Below are 26,823 nucleotides of genomic sequence, written 5' to 3'. Positions count from 1 at the left end.
TCTCAGACAATTACGTGCGAGAGTATTGTTCTTGTGCGCTGACACCTCGCTGAATGCTCTGAACAAGATTACGCTCCTTGTCAGTAAGCCAGTTCGGGGTTAGCTCATGTGAACATGGGTATAAGTGACCTTTCTTCTTTCTCAGTTGTGAGGCACTCCAAGTTTTCAAGCAACAGAATGCATTAGCTTTCCCGACGTAACAATTTATGGAATTTTTAGTCATGTTCAAACAAATGAAGAACTTGCGTAAACCAGGACCCCAGAATGATTCATCAATAAATTCTATTGCCACTTTGGAAAGCACACATTTCATTATTTTGCATTGAATGTATTAACAATCATTTTCTATTGATATTGCCAAATGCTGCGTTTGATGTTAGGTGGATGTGCTGGCAAGCACCACTTATAAGGATCACTTAAATAATCATTACATCACAGATGTTTATATCAGTGAATTTAAAAATCAACATACTCTGCTGGTACAATAGTGCCCTTTGGCGCTCATGCTAAAAGTAGAACCCCGAAATGGCTTATACTGTAGATTCGTGCAGATTCGTGATTTCAGTTGACTGGACCTCAACGCGCTTTTCCAAGTCCATTATCCAAGCCTCATTCGCCTCGACACGTTGAACAATGCATGATAGTTCGGACAGCATTCCTGAGTGCTTTGAGGAGTGCATCTTCTTCAACAAAAGCCTTCATTGTCTCATCAATGATGGCTCGGACCTATTCCTGAGTCATCGACGAGTTAGGCATGATGGCAGATGAGATTGAGAGATGATATATGACGAGTATACAAACAGGAGCCCAAGTAGGCTAAGTCAAATAAGAATTGAAATGATGTAGTACAAATGAAGTTGTATGATTGTAAAATGGCTCAAAGATGACAGATGAAACTCCGTTAAAAAAAGATCCAAGAGTCAAATCAGTTCACACGACTATTTTCAACATGGCGCCGGCGCATGGCTACGTGTAATGCCCATTGCAACAAGTGGCTATATTCGGAGTTCAAAACGACGAAATTTACGAGGCATTCTCAAATGTAAACATCAGGTAATGTTAATGGTTCATTGATACTGCAAAAGTGGCCATATAAAAATTGTCTATACAAAATGTATGTCGGAAAGGTATGCAAGAGCTATATACGCGGTGAGTAATGGACGTTCAACATTCCACGTTTGCATGTGCGTCCAACACGTTGTAACGGCAATGGCCGCAACAGTACGCAATTACGTCCAAGTTCCTCGATCACAATCTCTTGAAAATATGAGCCTATCCAGCAAGTTAAGAAAAAAACACGGCCGCTGTGACTTTGTAAAAAATACAAAATAAAGGGAAAGTTATCTGAGTCCATTAATGAGACTCTTTGTTTGTGTTTTTGTATTTGACATTTATGTGCATTTTAAAATGTCTGTATTTTGTCATGTGGGATGATCTCCATTCCTGCATGTGATAATGCAGTGGTGAACAACCTGTTTGTTGAGTAACCTTACGTTAAGCCACACTCTACACTGTCTTTTCACCAAAACATCATGAGTATGAATGTCACATTAAACCTGCGGGTGATAAGGAAGACTAATTTGCTTAATAGTTTCATCTCAAAAGTTAAACTTTTAAATGTTCTACAGCTCTTATAAATCACTGAAACCTGGTACCTTGTGGGTCCTATACAAAATGAACAGCCGCGGATTTTGAAATCTGTAGGAAGGTAGTGGCATACTAATACTCCCAATTTTTTATTTTAAAAAAACCCACCAAACTTTATGTGACAAAATTGGTCAGACCAATCTGACATGGTAGTCTTCATGGAATCATAATTTTGTGCTAATAGTTCCTAAAATTATTTTGAGTGTTTCTAAACTCATTGCCTGTTGGCATGTAACTTCTAAATTCACTTGGCATAAGTTATCAATGTCACCAAATTATTTCCATGTTGCCCTACATCTCCGAGTAGTTTGTGAACGTAAGACTTTTCTGTTCCATGAGCCGGGTCTGCCCATAGAGTCGGATCTGTTCGTCTAGGAGGCAGAAAACTCTGTGAATTTTGATATACAGTATGATAGATGATGACTGGCGGGGGAGGGAACATACCGAATGTTCCACCCGAAGGGTTTGAAATGCTATTGAGGGAGGTTATAAGTCCCGAGACGAAGTCGAGGGACTTATAGCCTCCCGAAATAGCATTTCAAACCCTGAGGGTAGAACGTTTGGTACATGTTCCCGACAACAAAAGTCATCATCTGTTATATTATATGGGTTAGTCAAATTATCACACTTTCCTACGCATTACAATAATCGGTCATCTGCTTTTTATGCCTCCGCCACGAAGTGGTGCCGGAGGCATTATGTTTTCGGGTTGTCCGTCCGTCCGTCCGTCCGTCCGTCTTTCCGTCCGTCCGTCCGTCCGTCCGTCCTTCCGTCCGTCCGTAATGAATTTTGTGGACAGGGTAACTACCAAAACCTTTTGAGGTATCCTAATGAAACTTGGCATGTATGTGTATTAGGGGGTGAAGTTGTGCCTATCAACTTTTGGGTGCACATGCTCAAGGACAAAGGTCAAAAGGTCAAGGTCAAATGCTTAAAATTTTACTATTTCCCCCATATCTATGCAATGCCTGAAGATATTTTCTGGAAACTTAGTGTATACATGTACTACCCAATTAAGATTCTCTGGTGAAAGTTTGGGGTCATGAGGTCAAAAGGTCAAAGGTCAAAAGGTCAAATAAAATGTTAAATTTTCACTTTTTTCTCTGTATCTTGGAAATTGTTCAAGGTATCTTCATGGAACATAGTATATATATGCATCTACTGACTGGCAGTGGTTATCTAGGGAATTTAGGGTTCATGGGGTCAAAGGTCAGGGTCAAAGGTCAAGGGCAATACTTCAAAATTTTACTATTTTCCTTATGTTTATGCAATGCCAGCAGGACTTTTTTTTTTAACTTGATGTATGCATGTATAACCCAATAGAGATTCTCTGGGATTTTTTTTTTGCCAAGAAGGTCAAAGGTCAAAAGGTCAAAGATCAAGTGAAAGTGCTGAACTTAATTCTTTCTCCATATCTCGGAAGTGGCTCAAGTTATCTTGAAACTTAGAACATGCTGAATTTATGTATGTTCTGCCTGACAGTGATTCTCTTATAAATCAAAGGCCAGATGAAAATGATAACAATTTACTGTTCAATACAGAAATTGCGCTTTTTCTCCATACCTTGAAAATTACTCAGTGCATAAACTTATGAAATGGTCAAAGTCAAGTTAAAGTTCTTAAATCCCCAAATACATGCTCTCCTATTCATCCAATAAACATAGGTCAAGGAAGGTAAACATTCAATACATTTGTGACAAACATGTCATTTTAATATTTTGCCAATTTTGTGAAAATGTAATCACACATTGTCCACATGTACTATAGACCTATTAGGAGAATCATGCATTATGGCGGAGGCATACCCGTCGCCATAGCGACATTTCTAGTTCACATTATGGAATAGGCAAATATATCCTATCGATTGCGTGAAAAATATGATCGTTCAATCATTTGGTATCGTTTGTCATTTGTTACGTGAAAATGTTTTCCCATGGGAGAACATTACAAAAATGTTCTGCCCATGGGCGAACATAACCAATGCGCCTCCATCACGTGACTGTGTTTAGCCAATCACTAACCGGTATTTGACTAACCCATTTGATATTCTATGGTGTTGTCATTTTCAGCATGACAATTAAACATTTATAAATTAGATATGTCTTATTTCCCGTTTCTGCTTGGTAAACTTGATCTATGTACAAAACACCAATACACAAGTCATAATTGCATAACATAAATGACCGATAATTTAACAGTATGCAGCATGCATGTATTCATTAACTTCCTAAGTTATGCTGTTTATATCATAGTTTGAGGTATGCAATATATGCATTTTTATGTTGCCTTTTGTCTTTCTTCGTTTGTGCTATATTTTGTACACGGACACTCCATTGAAAATGAAATAAATGAAATGAAATGAAACATTGCTAAATGAAGAACAGCATTAGAAATGGTAAACTAGTACATATAATTCCGCACTTTAGAGGATTCGCTGCCAAAGGAAGCGGAAGGAGAGCAGGGAGTAGCAAAAACAACAACAACAACAACAACCATATGATGATATGGGAGAGATGAATGAAACGTAGCCTAGAAGAGAAGAAAGTTATATACAAATGTATACATTTATAAGACAGAAAAGAAGAGCATGGATGAGATTATAAGAGAAGTGAAAGAAGGAGAGATTAGAAAGGAGAGATAGAGATTTTCTATACAGCAGTTTTGAAATCACCATCATTATGAACTCGAGCAGCTGACTACAACTTACAACTTTTAGTACACTGAATACCTGGAGACGATACACGATACACACCATATTTAACACAGCGTGGCGCAAAAACAGGTGAATCTATGGTGCATGCTGAAGGTAGTGTTATGAATAAAAGAGACTATAATTTGCGTCTGCTCAGTTTGCAGGCAATAATTGTATGAAAGCAACAACACTTGTACTTCCAGCAATGACTATAGGTTTTATAGATATTTTGCATTAACTAGCGGGGCATACACAACAATTTGAGCAGACTAAGAATATCATATGTCTTCATAGACTAAGGCGCCAATAGAGATTGGGGATTAATGAAACAGACTGATATGTTTCACTCGTCTGGTTGGATTTTAAAGGACAATTCCACCTTCATATACATAAGGATTGAGAGAATGCAGCAATATTAGTTGAACACATCAGTGAAAGTTTGAGGAAAATTGGACAATCCGTTCAAAAGTTACGAATATTTTAAGTATCTGCGCAGTCACTGCTGGAAGAGAAGACTACTACAGTGTATGATGTCACATGCGTACAACAATAAGGAAAATAAAAAGAGAATTTCACAAAACTTTACTTTTTGAATAAAGTGCACATTTCTTCGACTTGCTGCTGACGTGTAATATCATTCCCCCTGCCTTCTGAAAGAGAGAAGTCGAGTGTTATTTTGTTACGCGAGAAAAATGGAAATATGTTGAATTTTCTTTATTCTTTCTTTATATCGTTGTACTCATGGGACATCACAAGCTATAGTAGTCTTTTCATCCAGCCGTGGCTGAGCAGAAACTTCAAAAAGTCAAAACTTTCAAACGGATTGTCCGATTTTCCTCAAACTCTCACTGATTTGTTCTTCTAATATTGCTGCATTCACTCAATCCACATGTCTATGAAGGTGAACTTGTCCTTTAACTGCACTATTGAATTGAAATGTGCATAAAGGAGGGAGATAACCCGTTGTTATTTCGATGGAAGATAAATGCTGCAGTCTTTAAAAAGTCTACATCTGAATGTTATGATAAACTAAAGGATGATGTGTGCTTGGAAATTCGCATCACATGGCTATATGCATGGCGTCCTTCTGTCATAAAGATATTCAGATGGTGATATTGTATGAGTCTGCTAAAACTGTATTACAGATATAGGTAAAACTGATATGTAGAGATAGAAATAGATGTAATATGAGTTCTGTTTGAAGGCAAATGATGATGCAATCTGCAAAAAGTACCAACACTGCACTTGAGTCATCGAAAAATGATATTGTTCAAAATCACTCATATATCTTAGATGAGATGACCTGACATTGAATGTGAGAGAAACATGAACATAGCAAACATCTCCTGACTCATAACACCCTCAAGATTGACGAGGAGTAGCCATGATTTTAGATGACCTGTTCCTCATGAAACCCAAACTTGTAGAATGGTAACTTTAGTTCTAACAGACAAAGCCTCACTGAAAAGAGACAAATATTAAATATTGTTTCTAACAGGCAAAGCCTCACTGAATTAGACAAAGACAAAGCCTCACTGAATTTGACAAAGACAAAGCCGCACTGAGACAAATATTAAATATTGGAAGATAGTACAATTTGAAGTGCATGTTGCTGTAGAAAAAGATTAATATGAATACACTCTTCCTTTCCTCGGCGTATTCAAAATCAAAAGCTACAGCAGAGTGATTATGCTACGATGCTCCACTCTTTTTCTACGTTCATTTTTTTAAAATGATTAATCTGGCACTGGCAGTCTGGGGTTTCAGCGCACAGGGAGCAATTACGGGCGGCAGGGCCCCGGGTATACTCTCCTCTTCACATATGGCCATACCACTATACATATCGCCATTAGCTTGAATAGTGATAGGCCTAAGCACGAAAAATAAGATTCCCAAACAGAACATGAATAAATAATGCTAATGGCCAATTAAGTATCTGATCTTAAATGACATCTGGGAGCACCCCTCAAGGAAGTATGGTGGATCAACCATGATATCAGATATAGGCCTGCCATATGAGGTGAACATCCATTGCATTCTGGATAATTATATATTTTTGGATGAGAACCAGAAGGTCGTTATTACAATTTTGGGGGTATTGAATCATTGGCATCACATTGTAGAGCTCCATGTCCTCTACATTATAATGTCAGTTTTAAGCTATTTTATTTTCAGTAAAATGCTAAAAATCAAACCACAAGGTTTTTTTTTTGTTTTTGTTTTACTCGATGTTAGGAATAATGCTTATCAATCTGTCCACTTTTGATTAGATAAACTTTTTTATTTCAAGAAAATGTATTGCTTCGTTTTTATTTTTTTAACGCTCAAATCTTTGAACCTGATAGCGCCCTTCTGGTTCTCACCCACGATATATTGACTATGAAAACACAGAAAAGGTTGAAGATGCCTTATATTGGAGTAAAAAAAGAAACACCTAAAAACAAAAACAAAAAAACAAAGTTATGGAATATCAAAGGTTCACAGTTCCACAATGATATTCAACAGTCGAATCCAGCTACTAGTTTGCAGCAGGTGGTGATGCCACTCTCTCACAACTCGCTCATGGGTCTGTACAGCAAGAACATAAAAAACAACATACTACTGGTTAAAATCTGGCCATCACAACCCCTTCATCCTTGTTCGGTTTTTACAGTTCTAGAATGTTTTGATGAGAAGTCTATCATTCTTTTGCTTGATTTTATTTAGAACAATGAAAACTCAGCAAAATTCTATAGCGACCATGAGATATGAGTGACCTGGTTCTGTTTAATACATGCATCTTACACTCCCTGTACCATACCTTGCCCCTGAGGGATGTAGGGGATATATCTTTGCAACACTGTCGTAGAAGACGCATGATGGTCAAAGATGGCCAGACTGTCCCATCAACTGTTGACTGTGTAATTCTGCCCTCAAGAAATGCACGTCCTGCAGTTTATTTTGAAGAGGTCAGAATGACAAGAAAAAGCTGCCACAATGAAAATCAATACGAAAATACAGACAAAACATATAACAATGCCACAGCAAAATGGCAGAAAAATATACCTTCAAACAACTATAATTAATTTCTATTGAATACATCATTAACCTTGCATACCATGTGCTCACTGGCAGACAATGGGATGACGTGTTTATGTTTCTCATCTAACTTCTGCTGCGTTTGAGCGCTCTAACATTTGTCTAAAGCGAACTGAACTAAAGCGTACCGTACCGTACCGTACCGTGCCAGTTTTGGAGCGTTCGAGCGCTCAGTTGAGAAGCGTACTTAAGAACCTCATGATATTTCTAGAAGAGGTCAAGCATTTTGTAGAAAAGGGGTTATCCACCTGGCGCGCTTGAACTACTTACAGCTGCTGCTGCCCCGAACGTGCGTCTCCGTTTTACACATGAGCCTACTGAATACGCTGAAAAATTGGGCATTTACGGCTAGGTGAGAGTCTAACTTGTTAATGGTTCGAGTGGTGCCGCGCGGAGTTCGACTTGTATTTTTAACCAGTCAAAGTCATTTACTTCACATTCATGTGTACGTCGGTACTGGGACACATATACGTATAGCCTTAGTACACAGATCTCCATAACTCAAACCATGGCTAAATGATGGAGGAGCTGAAGGTGACTGCTGTTGATGATGCCATCATTGGAGATTCAAGATTCAAGATTCAAGATTCAAATTCAAGATTCAAATTTATTTTCACTTCCATCAAATAAACAAAGAAACTATATACAATGTAGATGCGCAGAATATTTGTAATAATTGCAGAATGTGATTTAAGAAAGTAGCAGATAAAAAAAACCCCCACACAATTAAATGTTTGTTAATAAATACATAAAGGGTAAGGATGGGGATGGAAATGGAGGGTCCCACTAAGAAGCAAAGCTTGTACGATATAGGACCCTCAGAAAATACACAAGACAGCAATACATTGTACAAAACAAAATAAAACGAACCATTGTCAACTGACATGAAATAAAAATAATTGGGAAGGGGAAAAAAGGAAAAACAAAAAGAAAAAAAATTACAGCACGTGCCATCGTGGACTCAAGCAAACTGGATTCCATGATGTAAAAGTAGCAATAAAATACAACCTGGATTGAATATAATGCAAACAATTTTATACGTAATTATACCGGTAAGAAGGCAGGAGAAGGAGAGAATAGACACATTGGTATGTACGGAACAATAACAGGAACATGTAAGGAGGACTTGTGTTTAAAAAAGAAATAAATTTATAATTGTTTGATGTTCAAAGAAATTTTGTAATGATGACTTGACTGATATGGTAAAACGAACCCAACTCGGTTGGATGTTGTAAGATTTTAATAAAAACAATTTTGATTTATTCTTGAAGGAGTTCAAAGATTGAGCTGTTGTAATATTGTTACGAAGTGAATTCCAATACTTTGGCCCATCGTAGATGAATGTGTTCTGAGCCAGCAAAGTTCTCAAAAATGGCAAATGGAAATCATTCGATCGCCTTGTTGGATAATTGTGAACGGATTGATTTCTTCGAAATATTGTTTCAAATATATTTGGGAGATTGTTTTTGTTATAAAAGTAATTTATCTACAAGTGCTTTATATGTATTTCCCCACGCGAGAATACCACAATTTAAATATGGCAATATCAAAGATGAATATAATGTAAGCAGGGACGATAAAGGAACAAAATTAAGCTTATTAATTGAGTATATGAATATAAGAACGACCCAAGTCCATGGAAGACCATTTCGAGTAAACTAAAAAAAAAATTCATATCTTTTTTTATTTGTCCATTAATATTCTATTTCATTGTGATGGGAATGCAACATTGTATATACAAATTACCACATATATTATCATGACAATTAACATTTACATTAATTGTGGAGAGGCCATTTTGTGTGGTGGACTTGGGTCGTTCTTCGATTCATATACATGATATTCTGCTATAGAGATGAGAGAAGGACGAGAGAGGGCGCTATTATATGAATGTAAGAATGACCCAAGTCCTTCATTCTTACATTAATATAAGAAACTCATTCATTTCAGGCACTTCCGGGGGTAATTAGGATTTATCATTAATACACAAAATGAGTCCTTGCATAAGCTACAATTTCCCATGTCAAACTGAATTTGGCCAAAAATTGGACTTGGGTCGTTCTTATATTCAGGTCCTCAATTATACCAATATTACGTGAAATAATTTTACATGTGCTGTCAATATGAAAATTTCCATGAAAGGTTATTGTCATTCCAAGAAATTTTACATGGAAACATTTTCAAGCGGAGTACCATCAAAAACAATATCAACAGGTAATGCCTCAGTAGAATTGCTAAAAAGCATATACATGTATTTTGCTTTTTGAGGATTAAGAGATAACTTATTTGCTTTCATCCATTTGGGCAACATTTTCTAATTCTAAATTTATTGTATTTACAAGGGTAAGAGGATTATTGTGCGAAAAAAATAAATTTGAGTCATCTGCAAAGAGAATAAAAGAAAGAACATCTGATGATCTACAAAAATCATTCATGCAAACATTAAACAAAAGTGGACCTAATAAACTTCCCTGTGGGACCTCACATTTAATATTTAACATCTGTGAATTACAACCATTAAAAAAACATATTGCTTCCTGTTCATGAGATGGCTCCTGAACCACTCCAAGGCCTTCTCACGCACTCAATAATGATGTAATTTGTTAACGAAATATAATGATTAATGGTGTCGAAGGTCTTGGAGAATTCCAGGAACAAACCTATCAGATGAGAAGATTTGTCGATAGCATGTGCCACTTTTTCTATAAAACTCAATAATGCATGTGTAGTGCTATGTTTCTCCCTAAATCCAAACTGAGAATGTGAAAATATATTATTGGATTTAAAGAAATTAGTAGTTCTTTTATAAATAATTTTTCAAGAATTTTTGACAATTTACTTAACAAAAAAAAATTGGTCGGTAATTATTTACATCTAATTTGTCACCTTTTTTTAAACAAAGGGATGACTTTTGCTGTTTTCATACTTTCAGGGACGGTGCCGTTAAAAAGGGATAAATTTAATATATGAGCTAAAGGATCCGCAGGTGACGATATTACTCCCTTTAAAAGTAAATTGCTGATGTCATCGTGTCCAGCACTTTTTTTGGAACTAAAATCAGAAACAATGTTAATTATCTCCTGATTGTATGTTGGACTAAAAAATATTGAACTAGAATTTGATGGACCTAAAAATTCGGAAAAATGTTTTGTGGAGGGAGGAAAATTACTTGCTAAATGTTCCCCAATTGAAGAAAATGATTATTACAAATTTGATGAGGATCTTCAAAGATTTCACCATCGAATCTAATTTTCGTAATATTTGATTTGACATTGATATATTCATGGCTTGCTTTAAAATTTTCCATGTATTTTGCATATCATGCCTGTAAAGTTGTAACTGGTTAGTATGATATTTTTTCTTTCCTATTCGTATAATTTTCGTCAAAGTATTTTTGTAACTAGTATATTTCAAGTTTGATTGCTCAGTACGTTTCATTTTAAAGCTATGATATGAATTATTTTTTCTATTTATTGAACGCAAAAGCGATTTAGAAATCCATTGGAGCCTAAGTTTTTTTTGTGGTAGTTAGCTGATTTTTCTCTACGTTTTGGAATACAAGTGTCCAAATGTTGGGTAAAAATCTTCATAAAACATTTAAAAGACAAATTAACATCATTTGTATCAAAAATACAGGACCAGTTTGCAGTGTCTAAACTAGCACCTAGCCTGGCTATAGTTTCATGTGTGATTCTTCGTTTAAATATACGGTTGTATTTATTATTAACTGTCTCAATTAAATAAAAACTAGTCGAGATGGGGAAATGATCCGTGATATCTGAGAGTACTACACAAGAATCGGAAGGAGGAAGAATGTTACATAAAATATTATCAATAAGAGAAGCGGATTCATTAACTATACGTGTGGGTTTAGATATCACGGGTAAGAAGAAGCAGATAAAAATATTTCCAAAAAAATCTTGTGACGTATTATTCTGTTTTGATAAATCTATATTGAAATCACCCAATATAAAACAATTTGTATTGATAAAAAGTGGGTTTTTAACCAAATCCGAAAGATAATCTAAAAATGATTTAATATTCGCGCTTGGTGGTCTATATACTACACCTATGATTACATTTTTACTGGCAGGAACTGTGATTTCAATAAAAAGAGACAAAAAAAAAATCAGTCATACTGTTAAACTTATCACGAACTACATAATCATAATTTTGTGAAACATATATGGCAACACCTCCACCTACCCTATATTGTCTGTTATTAACCACAAAATCATACCCGTCAAGAGCGAATGGAAGACTTGAGTGATGAGAAAGCCAGGTTTCTGTGAGGCCTACTGCCGAGATATTTCGCTTAATGGGACTATTTAAAAATAACATCAATTCTTCAAAATGTTTATTAATGCTCCTAATATTAAAATGTATGAGAGAAAAAGTAGTATTATCATACTCCTTGACAACATTATTGAATTGGTTTTTAGTAAGATATTCAGAAGATGGACTTTGCAATTGGTTTTCTGTGTCAAAATCATAATTCAATTCTTGCGGCGATGAATTAAAACAGTCTGAAACATAATAATCGAAGAAAATGTCATGTTGATTGATATTTGCACAAAAGAAGGTCCTACCAAATCAAAAAATTCATCATCATTGAATTGAATGATGTGTCTATAGAATTGCGTATTAAAGGGTGAGCGTGATGTCCGTTGCTTGAGTCCACGAAGGCACCAGTAGAGGGCAATATAGAACAATTTGACTGTGGAGATTGTTGCAATATTTCAGTTACACGTTATATCGTTGTCTCTTGACATAATGTTATCTACAAAAGGAAACAGGGTCGTCCTACACATAACATTAATGCGATCTTGATTAGCACAAACATGAAGAAAATAGTTTATCATAAGCATACAAATATAGATAAAGTATGTTATCATAAAACTCCGCAAATTATTATTTTTCCATGCAGTAGAAGGAATGCATGAAATAATATATCTATAAGTATTATATTATGAATTAGGAATATTCACCGATATCCCCTACAACCGAGAAGGAACAGGCTATTCGTACAATCCATGAGTATGTTACAATGTTGTGAATTGCAGCACACTTTTAAGTCACTGATGGAAGAAACCTTTAAACTAAATGTAAAAAAAAATTTGTCCCAGTATGACATATCATGATCAGTGACAAAACAAAAGGTAACATCATTTATATCGAATCCTATCTATTTCTTTGCATCGAAGGTGGAAACACGTGCATCTCATGGTTACAAATATATGACATGTTAAGACTTGCAAAGATGCTTATGTTCAGAAAAACAACAAACAAAAGCAACGACGTTGAAAGGAAAACCCAGAGAGTGGCCAATGAGGCCTCTCTATAAAAATATACAGTCACAAAATCCGCGTTGCATCAGAATGATCTCTTTTGGGCTACCATGTTGAATTGGCACGTGCACACATAAACAAGTAATTGATACAGCTGAGACGAACAGGTTAATGCTGTAATGTGCATAGCCTATACATCAGAAGACTGGCAGTCTTGACTGGTATTAATGAAATATTGCATGCTTCAGATCAAGGGAGTAGAAAACAAACAAGAAGGAGAAAGATCTGAAGAGAATATCGGTGGTAAGTAACAAATTAATTAGGCCCTACATTGATGGTGTCGTCCCTACAGCCTAAACGGGAAAGGATCCACAAACAACCAAGCACCTTACAACCCGGGAATATTATAATAATGCCTTGGACTGTCGTAATCTGCCCGCATTAATTACAGTTATAGATTGAATAAATACCGAGAGTCATAACAGTGCGTTTATAACATGGATTTTGGTATAGACGTAGCTTTGGTTGCAATGGATCGTAACCCCGTGCAGGCTCTAATCACAATAAAGTGACCTGACAACCATCATGCCCGCCGGGTATCCCAAGCATCTACAGCCAAAGCGAACTCTTGCCGAGAAATTCATTTGGAGGGAACCAGCGACGGGCTTATTCAAATGGAACATCTATGAATAGACCATTTTTATCATTCATTACAATAAATACGATGTGTCCTCTCCCACAGCTGCAGAGCAAAAAATAACCCCACCCCTATGTCCCAACAACACCCACACGCAGGAACCGCCAACCGCCAATATACCGGGTGTCCCCAAAAAAGCGGAACGGTCGATTTTCAGTACCTTGCGTTCTAAAAGTTTTATATTTCTTGACGTCATTAGAAAGAACATCTCCCGCAAAAGACAATGATACCAAAATCATTAAATTTGGTTCAGCACTTTTTATTCTACGCCAATTTCTGTAAATGCAGTCATAATAATAATAATAATAATAATTTGGGTGCGACGAGCGTTCCATACGGTAAATTTTGTAAGCTCGTTGATCCATGTCAACAAAAGATACAGCTTTCACATTGGGCGCACACACACACACACACACACACACACACACACTGTTTTTTCCTGGCCCGCGCCCAATGTGAAAGCTGTATCTTTTGTTGACATGGATCACCGAGCTTACATAATATTCACCGTATGGATCGCGTGTCGGGCTCAAATTATTATCTCATGAGTCGCAAAAAATCCGGCGAAATTTGAAAATGACTGCATTTACAGAAATTGGCGTAGAATAAAAAGTACTGAACCAAATTTAATGATTATGGTATCATTGTCTTCTGCGCAAGATGCTATTTCGAATGATGTCAAAAAATGTATCACTTTTAGAACGCAAGGTACTGAAAATCCACCGTTCCGCTTTTTTTGGGACACCCGGTATAGGGCAAGTACACGGTTGCCAAGGGCAAATCTAGCGAACAAGACATACACCAAATTCGAACAAGTTACAAGTGAACATAATAGAGCCGGTCCACTGCGTGAATGTAGATGAATATAGTGCTCGACTTATACTGTATTCAGTTCAGATGGCAACCTTTTGCAGATGCCATCATGCACAAAAAGAACATACCGTACAATTCACCCTTAGTAACAATACAACCTGCACAATATACTTAAGCGTGTTGCATTAATGATAATGAAATATATCTTATGTACGTTGACTGCTAGTCAACGATGAGCCTCTAGCTCTGCTATTGGCTGTAAGTTGAAATTTACGAATAGCACTGCACAGCAAGCTGTCAAACAAGATCTCAATTTTTTTAAAAGAAAAAATCAAGGCTTTTGAATATCCGTACACACATAACTATTCTTTTGCTAATTTGATAGATATCCAGAAATAAAGATTTTGTATCAGAATGATGGGAGAGAATGATAGTTCTCTTTTCTATCAAAAGAAAATATACATATATTCATAGTAGTTGATTTTAGTCCGGTGGGATTTCAAAACGAAAAAATGTTGGGAATCGGACTCTGTCTAATAATTCAAGTGCGATGACGGAATTACAAAGAAAAAAGATCCAAGTCCTAAGTAAAGTGAATTCTTAGTACACGACCATTTAATTTGCATTTACAAATGGCTGCCAAATCATCACTTTCTAGCATTCTTGCAGGCCATTGCCTCTGGTAAATTCTAGACAGAAATGACAAATCAAAACTGATTTCATCCTAAAATAAAAAGATGCGGCCTCAGAGAGAAGTTAAAACATGAAAATGACTGGCAGAATATGCAAATTAGGAGTTGCCATACATATAACACTATAGAATATCGCCTATATATGTTTTCAGTATTTCTACAGTTACCGCAGGAAGCAAACTGATGACGGCATTCTTGTAGTTACAAAACGATCAGGTACAGAGTCAATGAATTATAAAGTGATAGAAATATGCAAATTTGTATGCAAATTAGGATACACGAGAGGTTTACATTGCTAATGGGTTTCCGGATTGTATGAGGTCCTATCGTTAATCTGCATAATCTGGACGAATCAGATTACGAGCGTGTGTGTTATTTTGCCTTTTTTGTATTCTATTTGTCAATTAAGACTTAACCTGGTTAACTTTGAAAGACTGAACGGCAGTACGTTAGAAGACAATGCCTTATACGATATGCATTATATTTACTCATACCAAGCATGTCGCAGGAAGATGAGCAAATGAGCTGCCCTATAAGGGAAGTTCAAGACAGGTTCAATATTACCTCCTGAATATCAACACCACCTGTGTTTATTTCATGAGAAAAGAGACGAACTTGAAGCATTATTCAGAGTTGCTCTGTTAACTGCAGATGCAGCCATGAAATGGCTCATTGACTTTACAAAAAGTTCAAAAGTAGATTATGAAACTTGGTTTGTTTTGTAAATCTTCTGTCGTCTCCATGTCTTGGCAGTAATTACTACATTGTATATTCAAGCCTAATAACTTATGCATTTTGTTTTCTCCTTTTGGCACGACAAAACCAATCCATGATAATGGATAAAGTAAACCGAAAGTCTCTAATGTTTAAAACAAAAATGATGTATTCAGAGTAGAAATACAATGACAAATAGACATTGATTACATTTTTTTATGGTCATAATGAAAAAAGGAATAAAAGCTCTTTTTATGCACAAAACTTTTGCCTCATTTAGACATTTATACATTGCACGGCTCCACAGGTTACCACAATAAAGAAATGAGATCCTTATTTCAATGGCCAAAATAACCTTGCATATCACTTCATGCCAGTATGAAATGTGATTGCTTGGTGTACATGTAAAGAAAGTTTCAAGACCAGTGATAGTGGTTTTAAAGGCATGTTTTCACACTATTACTCAGTATTGGTGCATGTGCAGATGTTGACTTTTAAAATTGCTGTCTGTTGATTAGAAAATAATTTGGAGCATTTCAAATACTACTACTAGCATTACTATAGGTCCTCAACTGTTGTAGAGTCTTTTCGTTACACTATGTTCTATTTACCTTATTCTCTGTTGTCAAAGGAAGTGAAACATGTTTTGTCGAAAAATGAAATAAACTATGAAATTGAAAAATTGAAAAAAAAAGGTTCATGCTTACATATCACTAACATTGCTGCTGATTTTACTTCTACTTCTGCTACCCTACTACAATTTGTGACAGTTGCAATGTGAATGTGAATTTGAAGAAAGCATGAACTGTTACTAACATGAGAAATAATGATTCTTATGACATGAAAATAATAGAGTACTGTTTTTCCTCGTCTTGTTTTGTGTTTTTTGTTTAAGATTATTACTGGCGCGTCAAAAGAACACACCCATCATCTGTAAAATATGTGCTATTCAAGGTATATGTTTCATTATTGATAGGTTTGAAACTTCTGGCCCCAAAGTATGTTGGGAGGCATCATTTTTTTTTTGTCGGTTTGTCTGTCTGTTTGTCTGTCTCTTCATCCACGCACATCTTATTGACATGATATCTTGAATGCTCTTCGGTAGATTTTTGCAAAACACGACCAAAGAAATACATGTAGTTGAATAAACCATCATTATGAAATAAATTGTCGTTATAATGTGGGCCCTGATGGCAAAATTAGAATAAGGAATAAACAAAATGTTGAGAACAAAAAAAAAGTAATCAAATCTAACATTAGTCTCTGATATGCTGATACCTGACTCGTTTTAATTTTCTGACATATATGTACACCATCTATATGTTTGTTTTATTTCATCATATGATTCCAAGGTCAATGAACGTCAAGGTCAAGATCAATATGTTTGTCTGCCAATGACGGTACATGTATTTAGTCATTACTTAAAGTGCAATGAATATGAACTTGTATAGTAATTGGATAAATTTGGATTCCGGTGCCCTTCAACCTGAAGATCTTGGCAGTCAATCTCGTTGGAATCAAATTCTAAGCTCACCTGAGCCAAAGGTTCAAGTGAGCTATTGCGATCGCTCTTCGTGCGGCGTCCGGCGTCCGTCGTGCGTCGTGCGTAAACTTTTTACATTTTCATCTTCTTCTGGAAAAACCTCATGACGAATTTTCACTAAACTCCCTAGGGGGGTGGGATCAGAAGTAATAGAGCTAAGATAATACCATGAGCTATACATTGATGACTGTAGTTTCAAGTTTGTTCATGGCGGAATCAGGGGTGCCCCCTTGGGACCCAGGGGAGGGGTGGGAGGGGTCATACAGGGGGCCAAATTGTACATTTTCATTTTCTACTCTGTAAAGTCAAATTTCATATGGGAATGAGAAGCACCAATGGTCTTTCATAGAGTGTGTTTCCAAAAACAGGAAAATGAACTGAAATTGTCTGAAAAGTAGACGTGCATTGCTGTAAACATCTGGTACAATTTTAAAGATTTTCCAAATGCTTGCCTGGCCTTTAACCCTAAAAGGGCCGGAGGCTGAATCTCGATGTTTCGCTCAATAATTCTACAACGTGAGAAGGTCTTCGTCATGTGGCGTCTCCACAATTTTCGTTCAAATCTTGCGCAACTTTTGAGACCAAATTAGGTACATTTGCGACATACCGTTACAAAGCAACGCCCATTTTTGTGATTTTATATCACCACAAAACGGGCATATTTCGTGATTTTGTATACATTTCTTATAAAAAATAGTCCTCTCATAAAACTCATGAAAACTTGACTATTCTTTACTATTTATCACTTCGAGTGATTGATTTCATGCTAATTATGGTAGAAAAGTGGTCGGTGGCAATTTTCAACGAAAAAGAAAACAAAAGTAAAAAAACCGAAATACATGGTAGATTCAAAAAGACAATGAAATTGAAATGACTTTTAGAAGTTTTTATGATGTACAATTATTGGATATATCAAAACAGATATATGAATTAAAAATTAGGCTCTCACTGCTTTGAATTGGTGTGTAAGAGGCTGAAATAAGTTGTTGGGCTTAATTTCATGATAGATTAATAACAATTTGAAATTGATAATTTGTAAAAGTTTCAAGACACATTGTTCAGTGCAACAACATGGGTATTGCTTGTGCCAAATTTCGTCGCGATCGCGCCACTGATGACAGAGATCTCGAAGTGGGGTGGGGGGTGGGGGGGGGGGGGGGAGGAACCCCCACCCCGGATCTAGCATAGCAAAAGAAGTAAAGAAGCCTGGCCTGATTAGAGAGGGGTTTCAAAAGGTATTATTTTTGTACTAAAAGTGGATTTAGGCACTACTGTTTGCCTGTTACTTCCCATTGCTTATTCATGCATGTTTCCATGACAGTGTTCTTGTTTAGTTTATTTTCAAAAGTGTGGAAATGGATCATCTTTGTTTTCAGTGGTTTCATCGATATCACCTAACTGTACTGTGGTGAGTTGTTCTTGAAAAGATGTTTATCTCCCAATTGCAATAAATCCAATATTTATGACAAAACAATGAGTATGACACGTAGACTGAGCTGTTCCAACATTATATGCAAGTTTGGGGCATTGCCACTCGGTCTCGCGTTCACCCGTTTCTCGCAGTCCTCGGTGTGGCGAGTTAGTCTCAGTCTTCAGCCACGAGGCCTTGTCAAAAGGCTAGCACGGGTACGGTACGGTACGGTACGGTTCGCTTTAGGAGAGCGCTCGAACGCACCCTTCCATTAGCAAAATTAACATGCAGTCAGCATGACATTCATCTTTTTTTTTATTTCTCATGACCTTGACAGTATCGCGTGACAGCTAGACTCCACTGATTAAAAGAATCCTTTCAACTTTGCATGTTTACCTGTTCATATGCCAAGGTCCTGCAACACCCACCTATGTTAACGCTGATGTGAATATGTCCACACACACAATTTCTGGAACTGATTCACTCAAGGATATTCAATGTGCTGTGATCCTGCATCAAAAAGCTCACAAACTAATGGTCACAAAAGTCTAAGACATGCACTATACATGTACAAGAATTTGTCATGATAATAAATGTGATGCTGTGAGTTTGGCCAAAACACAATCAAACAAACAAACAAACAAACAAACGAACGAACACAAAAACAAAAAGACAAAAACAAAACTAAAAACAAACAGTATCTCTGTTGTTTTTAATCTGTCTTACATCATATTCAATTATTGAGTGCGATGGGCTCAAATTGCTCCAAATCTCACTAAATAGAGTGCAATTTTTAATTAACATACCCCCCCCCCCACCCTGTGATGTCTCTCAAATTAACGATGAAACATTGTCTTTCCAGTGATTGCCTTCAGTATGTTCTTTGGGTCTTTTTCAGAATGAACTCCACAAATATTCAACTACAACTGTAGCAGTTCTTCTTTAATACATTTATTCAATTGCTTTAAACGGATGGTATAGTCAGGGTTGAGATGCATGGAGCTCATACAGGTTTGTGAAGTAATAAGAAACCTCTTATGAAATATTACAAAGTATCAATCCTAAAAGGAATTCAAAGATCATTTCATGAAAATTGGTTTTGAAATGGCTGAGATATCCAGAAACAAAAAGGTCCTAATAAAAGATTTGACCCATCTTTAATTACAAGTAAAACCACTTTGTTTTACTTTGTTTATATATCATAGAATTGTATGCCCTTTAATACTTCATAAGTGGTTTCTCATTATCTCGCAAAATCTAAATCTGAATCCCCCATCGCAACCAAATCTATCTTACATCCATTTGACATTCAAAGGGACTATACAGTACTGGTTGAGGTGAGGATTCAGCTTGTAATGTTTTGCGAGATATTTGGAAACCACTCTATGAAATGTTAAAGAGCATACAATTCCAAGGGAAATCAAAAGTTTAGTTAATGAAAATCGGTTTTGAAATGTCTGAGATATCCAAAAACAATGTAAAACATAGAGGTCCTAATAAAAATCATGGCCTGTCACATTTTATTAGGATCACTTTTTTTTTTGATATCTCAGCCATTTCAAGACCAATTTTCATCAAATAAACATTGAATCTTTCTTGGAATTACATCGTCTTTCTTTTTCATTAGAAGTTTCTCATTATCTCACAATAAAATGTTATAAACCTGGTGTTAGGTTTCGACCAAAACTATACGATCACTTTCACTTTGTATGAGCTCTAAAACGAACATAAACAGCAAGAAGAAGATCCCGGTTCTCGGAGTAATTGATACCTCAATCCTCAGTATGATATTCAGCCCCCAAAAAATCCTATCTCGTCAGAGGCGAGGCAAGTAGCTCATATGCACCACCCGTGCATGTTATTTCAAGGGGCTTATCTCTGACTATACGTAACAGGTTAATAATACATACCATATCATTCCTCTTCGCATCTGCAGATGGCAAACCTGCAGAGCAGATTCGCCGCAATCACGGTTGTTTTCATTCTGATCATTTCTAGTTATTGTCCAATGTCAGCATACTAAACGGAGACCTCATTTTGGCGCGAGGCTTTAGTGATGGCTCGTGTGTAACCCTCAGTGTTCGAAAGCCACGTTCTTATATCACGCACAGGTGTGCTCTCACACGACATGTACTGCGTACATGTACAGTCTCATCCACCGAGAAACGCACGAGCCGTATCAAAAGCCAAGTGATTATCTATCAGTCACCTCTCGGGAGGATGATCTAAAGAGTTTTCATCCTATGTCTTCCTATCGGGACGCCATTCCCACAACAGGTATCCTATTCAGTTCTCATCCCTTGTATAACGATGATGTAACTTACTGCTTCCCAATTTCCGGTGAGGAGAGATGCCCGTTTCATGTCGACAAGCGTGTAAGTTGATTCCGCGTCGCAATGCAGCTCCCCTTATGCCTACTTTAGCTTGGCAATACACACACAATATTATGTCGCATCGACTTCGTCGTATACGCATAGTGAGTATCGTATGAAAATCTTCAAGAACTCCCCAAGATGCCCTTCAGATCCCGCGGAATCTCCATGCGTAGTAACGCCATGCAGTCTTCACACGCAAGCCATTGATGATTTACTCCATACTTTATTATTATAGTATGGGGTCTTACGGAATGCTTTGGTTTGGTGGCCGTTGTAAATAGAGTAAAATTTAAGAGACTAATATGAGTTTCATCAAAATTTAACTTGAGAAAGTCGCTGGGTTTGTTAAATCATCTTAGTTTTATCTTATTTGACGGCCATTTTCTCCATAGCATATGAGGGTCCCATATCGTACAAGCTTTGCTTTTTAGTGGGGCCGTCCATTTAAATTCCCATCCTTATTTCATTTGTACTATGTATATGTATAATATTAAAAATGTTTTCTTCATTTTGTTGCTCATTATCACATGTACTTTGTTACTTTACGTTTTTGCAATTATTGCAAATAATTTGTTCTGCTTATACACTGTATATGTTTTTCCTGCTTATTTGATGGAAATGAAAATAAATTTGATCTTTGAACTTTGAACTTTCTTAACTCCTTTTAATTTTACTATTTCAGTATCTATACAAAGGAGATTTGACATGAAGCAGAACTGCGTCTGCATGCTTACCCTCCCCCCGAACCATATCATACGTGAAAGTCTACTATTCATATCTGTCGTTGTTATTCCACGGTTCAAATGTTACCTTGATTGAGGAAGTTTATAACGAATGATTGAAAGAGTCTGAAGATGTTAAAAATTCAACCAACTCGGAGCAAGTTGCATAAGGCTGACACTATTCGTATTCAGCCCTTGTCACTCTTTTAAAATGATAAATCTTCACGATTATCAAGACAACTTTCCTCGCGTAATGGTTTCGCTATACAACAAAGTGAATAAAGAGTTTGCTGGTTGTGGGTGTTGTTGTTTTTTTGTATGCCTTTGAATTCCATGTGACACACTATCTTGCTCTTTGTTCTTCACCTTCATGACCATATATACTTTGTGTTTAGAAGTTTGGAAAATGAAAAATTTGTGTTCATTTCAGCCTGGCCATGCAGTCCATGTTTGATTATTCGTAACTGCAATATTTCCCCGTTTATTTCATTAAGAAAATAATTATACAGTCATGAGATACCTAAATGATTCCCAAGGCGATGATCCAATGAATTTCATTTCTCCTTTATGAGAATTGTATACATGCCCAAAACAATATAAATAGTTTATAATAGAATTTCCGAAGTTCATAACATTCAAACATAGATGATAAAAGTGTTTTATATTTTCTGTATCATTATTATTATCATCATTTATTTGGTGCTTCAACATAGAATGCAAACAGAAAATCATGTAACACGATAATAAAGACGGCTGGAAATGGAAGAATAAATGAATAAATAAATGAATGAATGAAAGAATGAATGAATGAATGAATGAATAAATAAATAAATAGATAGATAAATGAATAAATGATATCATACTATAGGTGCCACAAAAACATTTCCCACTTTTGATCCTCAATAGTTCAAAAACTATATATACATCAGATAACACTGTCGTTGATATGAGTAATAGCTGAATAGTACACAATTTTGTATACCTCCGCAAGAGGTTTTTGATAAGGAATTGCGATATGTTACAAATTGGCTGCGAGCTAACAAATTATCAATCAACATATCCAAAAACTGATTTTATGATATTTACAAAGAAAAAATTTAACATCGGCACTGTATTCATTAACATGTGTGGTTCTCAAATTTTGCAGACATCTTCACTGAAATTCCTTGGAGTTCATGTGGATAATAAATTGCATTGGTCGAATCATATTAATTTTGTTTGTAATAAATTATCAAAAAATATTGGTGTAATGTATAAACTTAGTTTTCTACCAAAGTCTGTTTTAAAATCAATTTATAACGCCATAATTTTACCTCATTTGTATTATGGAGTAACTGTTTGGGGCAATGCTCACGAATGTTATATTCAAAGACTTTCAGTGCTTCAAAAACGTGCAATACGAATCATTTCCCATGCCTCTTTTTTTCTTTTTTCTTTTTGCCCACACCCAACCACTGTTCTTATCCCTGAAGATATTGCGGTTGAATAATATGTACAAATATCAAGCTGGAATTTTTATGTATTTGTGTAAAAATCGTTTATTACCAAGGACTCTCTTAGATTTGTTCACTTTTAATAATCAAATTCATAATTATAGCACGCGATCCGCCAATGATTTTCACCTACCTCTATCTCGTACTTCTTTTTATCAAAGATCTATAATTTACATTGGTCTTACCCTGTGGAATTCTCTCCCCTGTGCAATTCGTAATGCTAACTCTTTGAATACGTTTAAATCTGGTTACAAAAAAGCTCTTCTCCATAATTACAGCCAAATTTATTAAGGTCAGGAGTATATTTTTTATTCCCTATGTTTCGAGACATCCTGTATTATTGTCATTTTATGTTTTGCTTCGTCTTGTCTTGTCCTGTTCTAACGCTTTTACTTTCATTTGAACACAATCATTATACATAATTGAAATTGAATGAATTATTCTAGGTCAGCTATAAATAAGGGACATCTCCTTTCTGGCTGCTACCTACCATAGCATAACTGTTAACCTATATACATGTAATTGTCAATATATTTATGTATTTTTGTTCCTTTTCACTGTCTTACTGATAATTCATGTTTGTAATCATATCCGAATATTGATATATATAATTGTTTTTAATATGTTCCTTGCTTTGGTGAAATAAAGAAACTTGAAACTTGAATATAAGAGCATGAATCAGTTTCAAGAAATTCATGCTTGATTAAAGTTACGTCCCACATTTTGGTCAAATTTGGACCCTCTGTACAAAATTGAACTTTACACAGGAACCAGTGATGTGTATGTGAGTGCGTGCTTACAATGACCCTGAACAATGACATGAAAACCATGAATACCACCTTTTCAGAGCTCTGCAGACTAGGCTTCTGGTCTCTTGCTCCAAGGTACAAGAATGCTTTATTGATAATTTATGATGGATTGAACTGGGCACTGCTAGTCTTAATTCATGGTAAAGGGTAAAATGTATGCACATGAGAAAACTAAGCACATGATTGCATACACTGCATTTCAGGATGAATAAAGACTAGCTGTGATAGTGGAATTTCTCATGAATATGTAATGGAGCATTCAACCCTGGCCATTGTTCAGGATCATTGTCTTGGTGTTAACTACACACTCCCCAACATACCAACTGACCCCTGTGCAAAGTGGGAGTTTTGTACAGAGGGTTGAAAATAGAGCAAAATCTGAAATCTATCTTACAAATAAATCATGAATTTAATGAAGCTGATTTATGCTTTCATTTTAAATTACCCTCAACAAAATTGTACACTATTCAGCTATTGCTCACATCAATGTTAGTGTTATCTGATATGTGGTTTTTTAACTATTACGGCTCAAAAGTGGGAAATGTGTTGTTGTTTTTTTGTAACACCTAGTACTTTCACCTGTCCTGAGGATGAGTGTATGCACGTTCACAGACGTCTCTTCTTTCGTCTCTGCTCCTTCGCCTTTCCCAATATTCTTTGTTGTGTTGTATTGTCATTCTGTGTGTTGTTGTTTTTTTTAATTCTTGCTACAATATCGCAGCTTTTGCTATTGCGTGCATTTGTATCTATCTTGTGTCCGTGACCAACTGCGTGTGCATCATTATGCTGTTGTTTTGTCACCCCAGTATTGCGGTACACCGGCTCAATGAATATATATAGTGTCTGTGCCCGGTATGCCGTAACAATGATGTGTTATTTGTCATTTTTATTTCCTTTGCACTTTAAAAAACAACTCTAATGTAAACAATAATCCTACATCAACTACACATCAGTTAAAGGGATAATCCAGTCCAACTATAAGTTAGTCTGATGAATAACAGTACAATCTTGGGAGTTTAACGGTAGAAATTGGACTGAAGTCGGACAAAAAAAAAATAAGGAGGTCATGACATTTTGAAGTTTTTGTACAGTGGATATCAATATGCAAATGAATGAGCTAACCATGTCATAACCTCACAATTTTCCATTGATCCTGTACACACACAAAAAAAAAATGACGAAAATTCAATATTTCTGTCATTGAAGTCTGAAACATGATGTTATTCCTGATTGAATAACTGCAGAATAGTGATCTGTTGGATATACAGGATTTGAGCCTCGGGCATAACTGCGTTTGAATGAAAAACTGCAAATTTCACAATTTTATGTACAAACTATGGCAAGTTGTGAGGGGATGACATGCTCACTTTTCCATTTACATATTCATATCCACCGTTCAAGAACTGTTTCCTGAAAAATTTGCAAATCCTCAAAATATCATAACCTCCTTATATTTTTCACCCGATCTTGATCAAAATTTTACCGTTGAACTTGGAATATTTTATTCTGTCTTATCAGACTAACATACATTTGGACTGGATTTCCTCTTTAACAATGCTCTATAGCTGTACATAGGTATACAATGAATGATTTGCATGTCATTTTCGAGCGATTCACGTCTTACAAGCTCCGCTTTTCGCATTTTCCATCGCTCTATTTCTTATCCTTGTAAAGTATGCTTTGTTCCTCTCATTCCATTCATTCGAACATATCTCTTGTTTCCTGTACAGCGTACTTCTTACACATTGCTAAAGCAATATATTTTGTATAATTTGTCAAATGTAAACTTTGCATTGTTTATTACCCTTTGTTGGATGGGAATAAAGTGGGGGGCTTGAATTGAAGTTCAAATCCCATCAAAACACAAACATTTTATTGGTCTGCTGTAGCTACAAAATTAACACTCCGAAAATTCTGTTTTTTACTGCTTACTTACTCGAAAAGTTCGCCTCAGGACAATCAAGATACAATGACCTAAAGTAACTAATGAAATCACGTTTTACAAGAAAGTGTTATCTCATGATGCATGCAGGCTTTAGTCTAGCCTTTTGTCAAGGCCCTCTCGCTGTATGGTGAAGAGAGCCCAGCTGAGTGGGGCTGTCGCGCTCGGCTGAGGGCCTTGACAAAAGGCTAGCTTTGGTCATGCTTCAAACCATCCACAGTGACCCAGGCGACGACAAAAATGTCATGCCTTTGCTGAGGTTATCACAATGAATAGCGCTTTTCATAATGACACACATCCTGTATGCAAAGTGCAACCATGGACCCTACCTTTTGTGGCATCGGGTCCATGATGCAACAAATACGAACACAGTATGAGACAAGTGCACGGTCTGATTCCCCATCCTAAAATGTCTATCAGACTATACTGACGAGTCAGAATGGCAAATCCCACCGGGTAAAACTGCTTGATGGTGCTCTGAATTATTAAAGTAGGTCTGAAGATACTGTCATTTTGAGTCTTTGATTACGACAGAGGTCTAAAGGCACTTATATACAATAATAGTTAAGTTATTCAGTAATCTAATTCTATGTGGTAAGGACAATAGGGAGAGGAACGGGAAAAAAAGGATTCCTATATTTTAGAGTACACACGTCTACGGTTCCTAAAGACAAAGACATGCTGTCTCTACTAATAGAGAAAATCTCCGCTCCTTTTCAAGTTTTCAGGAAATAGTATAATAAGATATCCAATCGAAGTATTCGTTTCATTACAACAGATTAGCACGCGATACGAAAGTTATGGAATATCATTTTATCACGTATTTTCACGAAAAACAGACCAATCTCAATCGTTCTTTCAAGGAAACATTAATCCTACGTAGCAAAAATTTTGTATTATTTGGATA

At 36.1% G+C, this 26,823-nt stretch overlaps 1 protein-coding gene across 1 annotated transcript in view; it reads right to left on the bottom strand.

The window, feature by feature from the left end:
• LOC139742645 (alpha-N-acetyl-neuraminyl-2,3-beta-galactosyl-1,3-N-acetyl-galactosaminide alpha-2,6-sialyltransferase-like) overlaps positions 1–20,992 on the bottom strand; it is a 30,314-nt gene extending 9,322 nt beyond the window's left edge. The window contains exons 1-2 of the mRNA XM_071653171.1: positions 20,486–20,992; positions 7,140–7,267 (exon numbers count right to left, since the gene is read on the bottom strand). Of these exons, the coding sequence (XP_071509272.1) occupies positions 7,140–7,196 (57 nt within the window). The 5' untranslated portion in view covers positions 7,197–7,267; positions 20,486–20,992. The remainder of the gene's footprint in view (positions 1–7,139; positions 7,268–20,485) is intronic.
• Between the last annotated feature and the right edge of the window lie 5,831 nt (positions 20,993–26,823).

This window comes from Diadema antillarum, unplaced genomic scaffold, assembly GCF_040938485.1.
Source record: "Diadema antillarum isolate AM-2024a unplaced genomic scaffold, OU_Dant_1.0 seq00001011_RagTag, whole genome shotgun sequence".
Lineage (NCBI taxonomy): Eukaryota > Metazoa > Echinodermata > Echinoidea > Diadematoida > Diadematidae > Diadema > Diadema antillarum.
The sequence above is the reverse complement of the archived record's forward strand: the minus strand, read 5'-3'. Positions and strand labels throughout refer to the sequence as shown.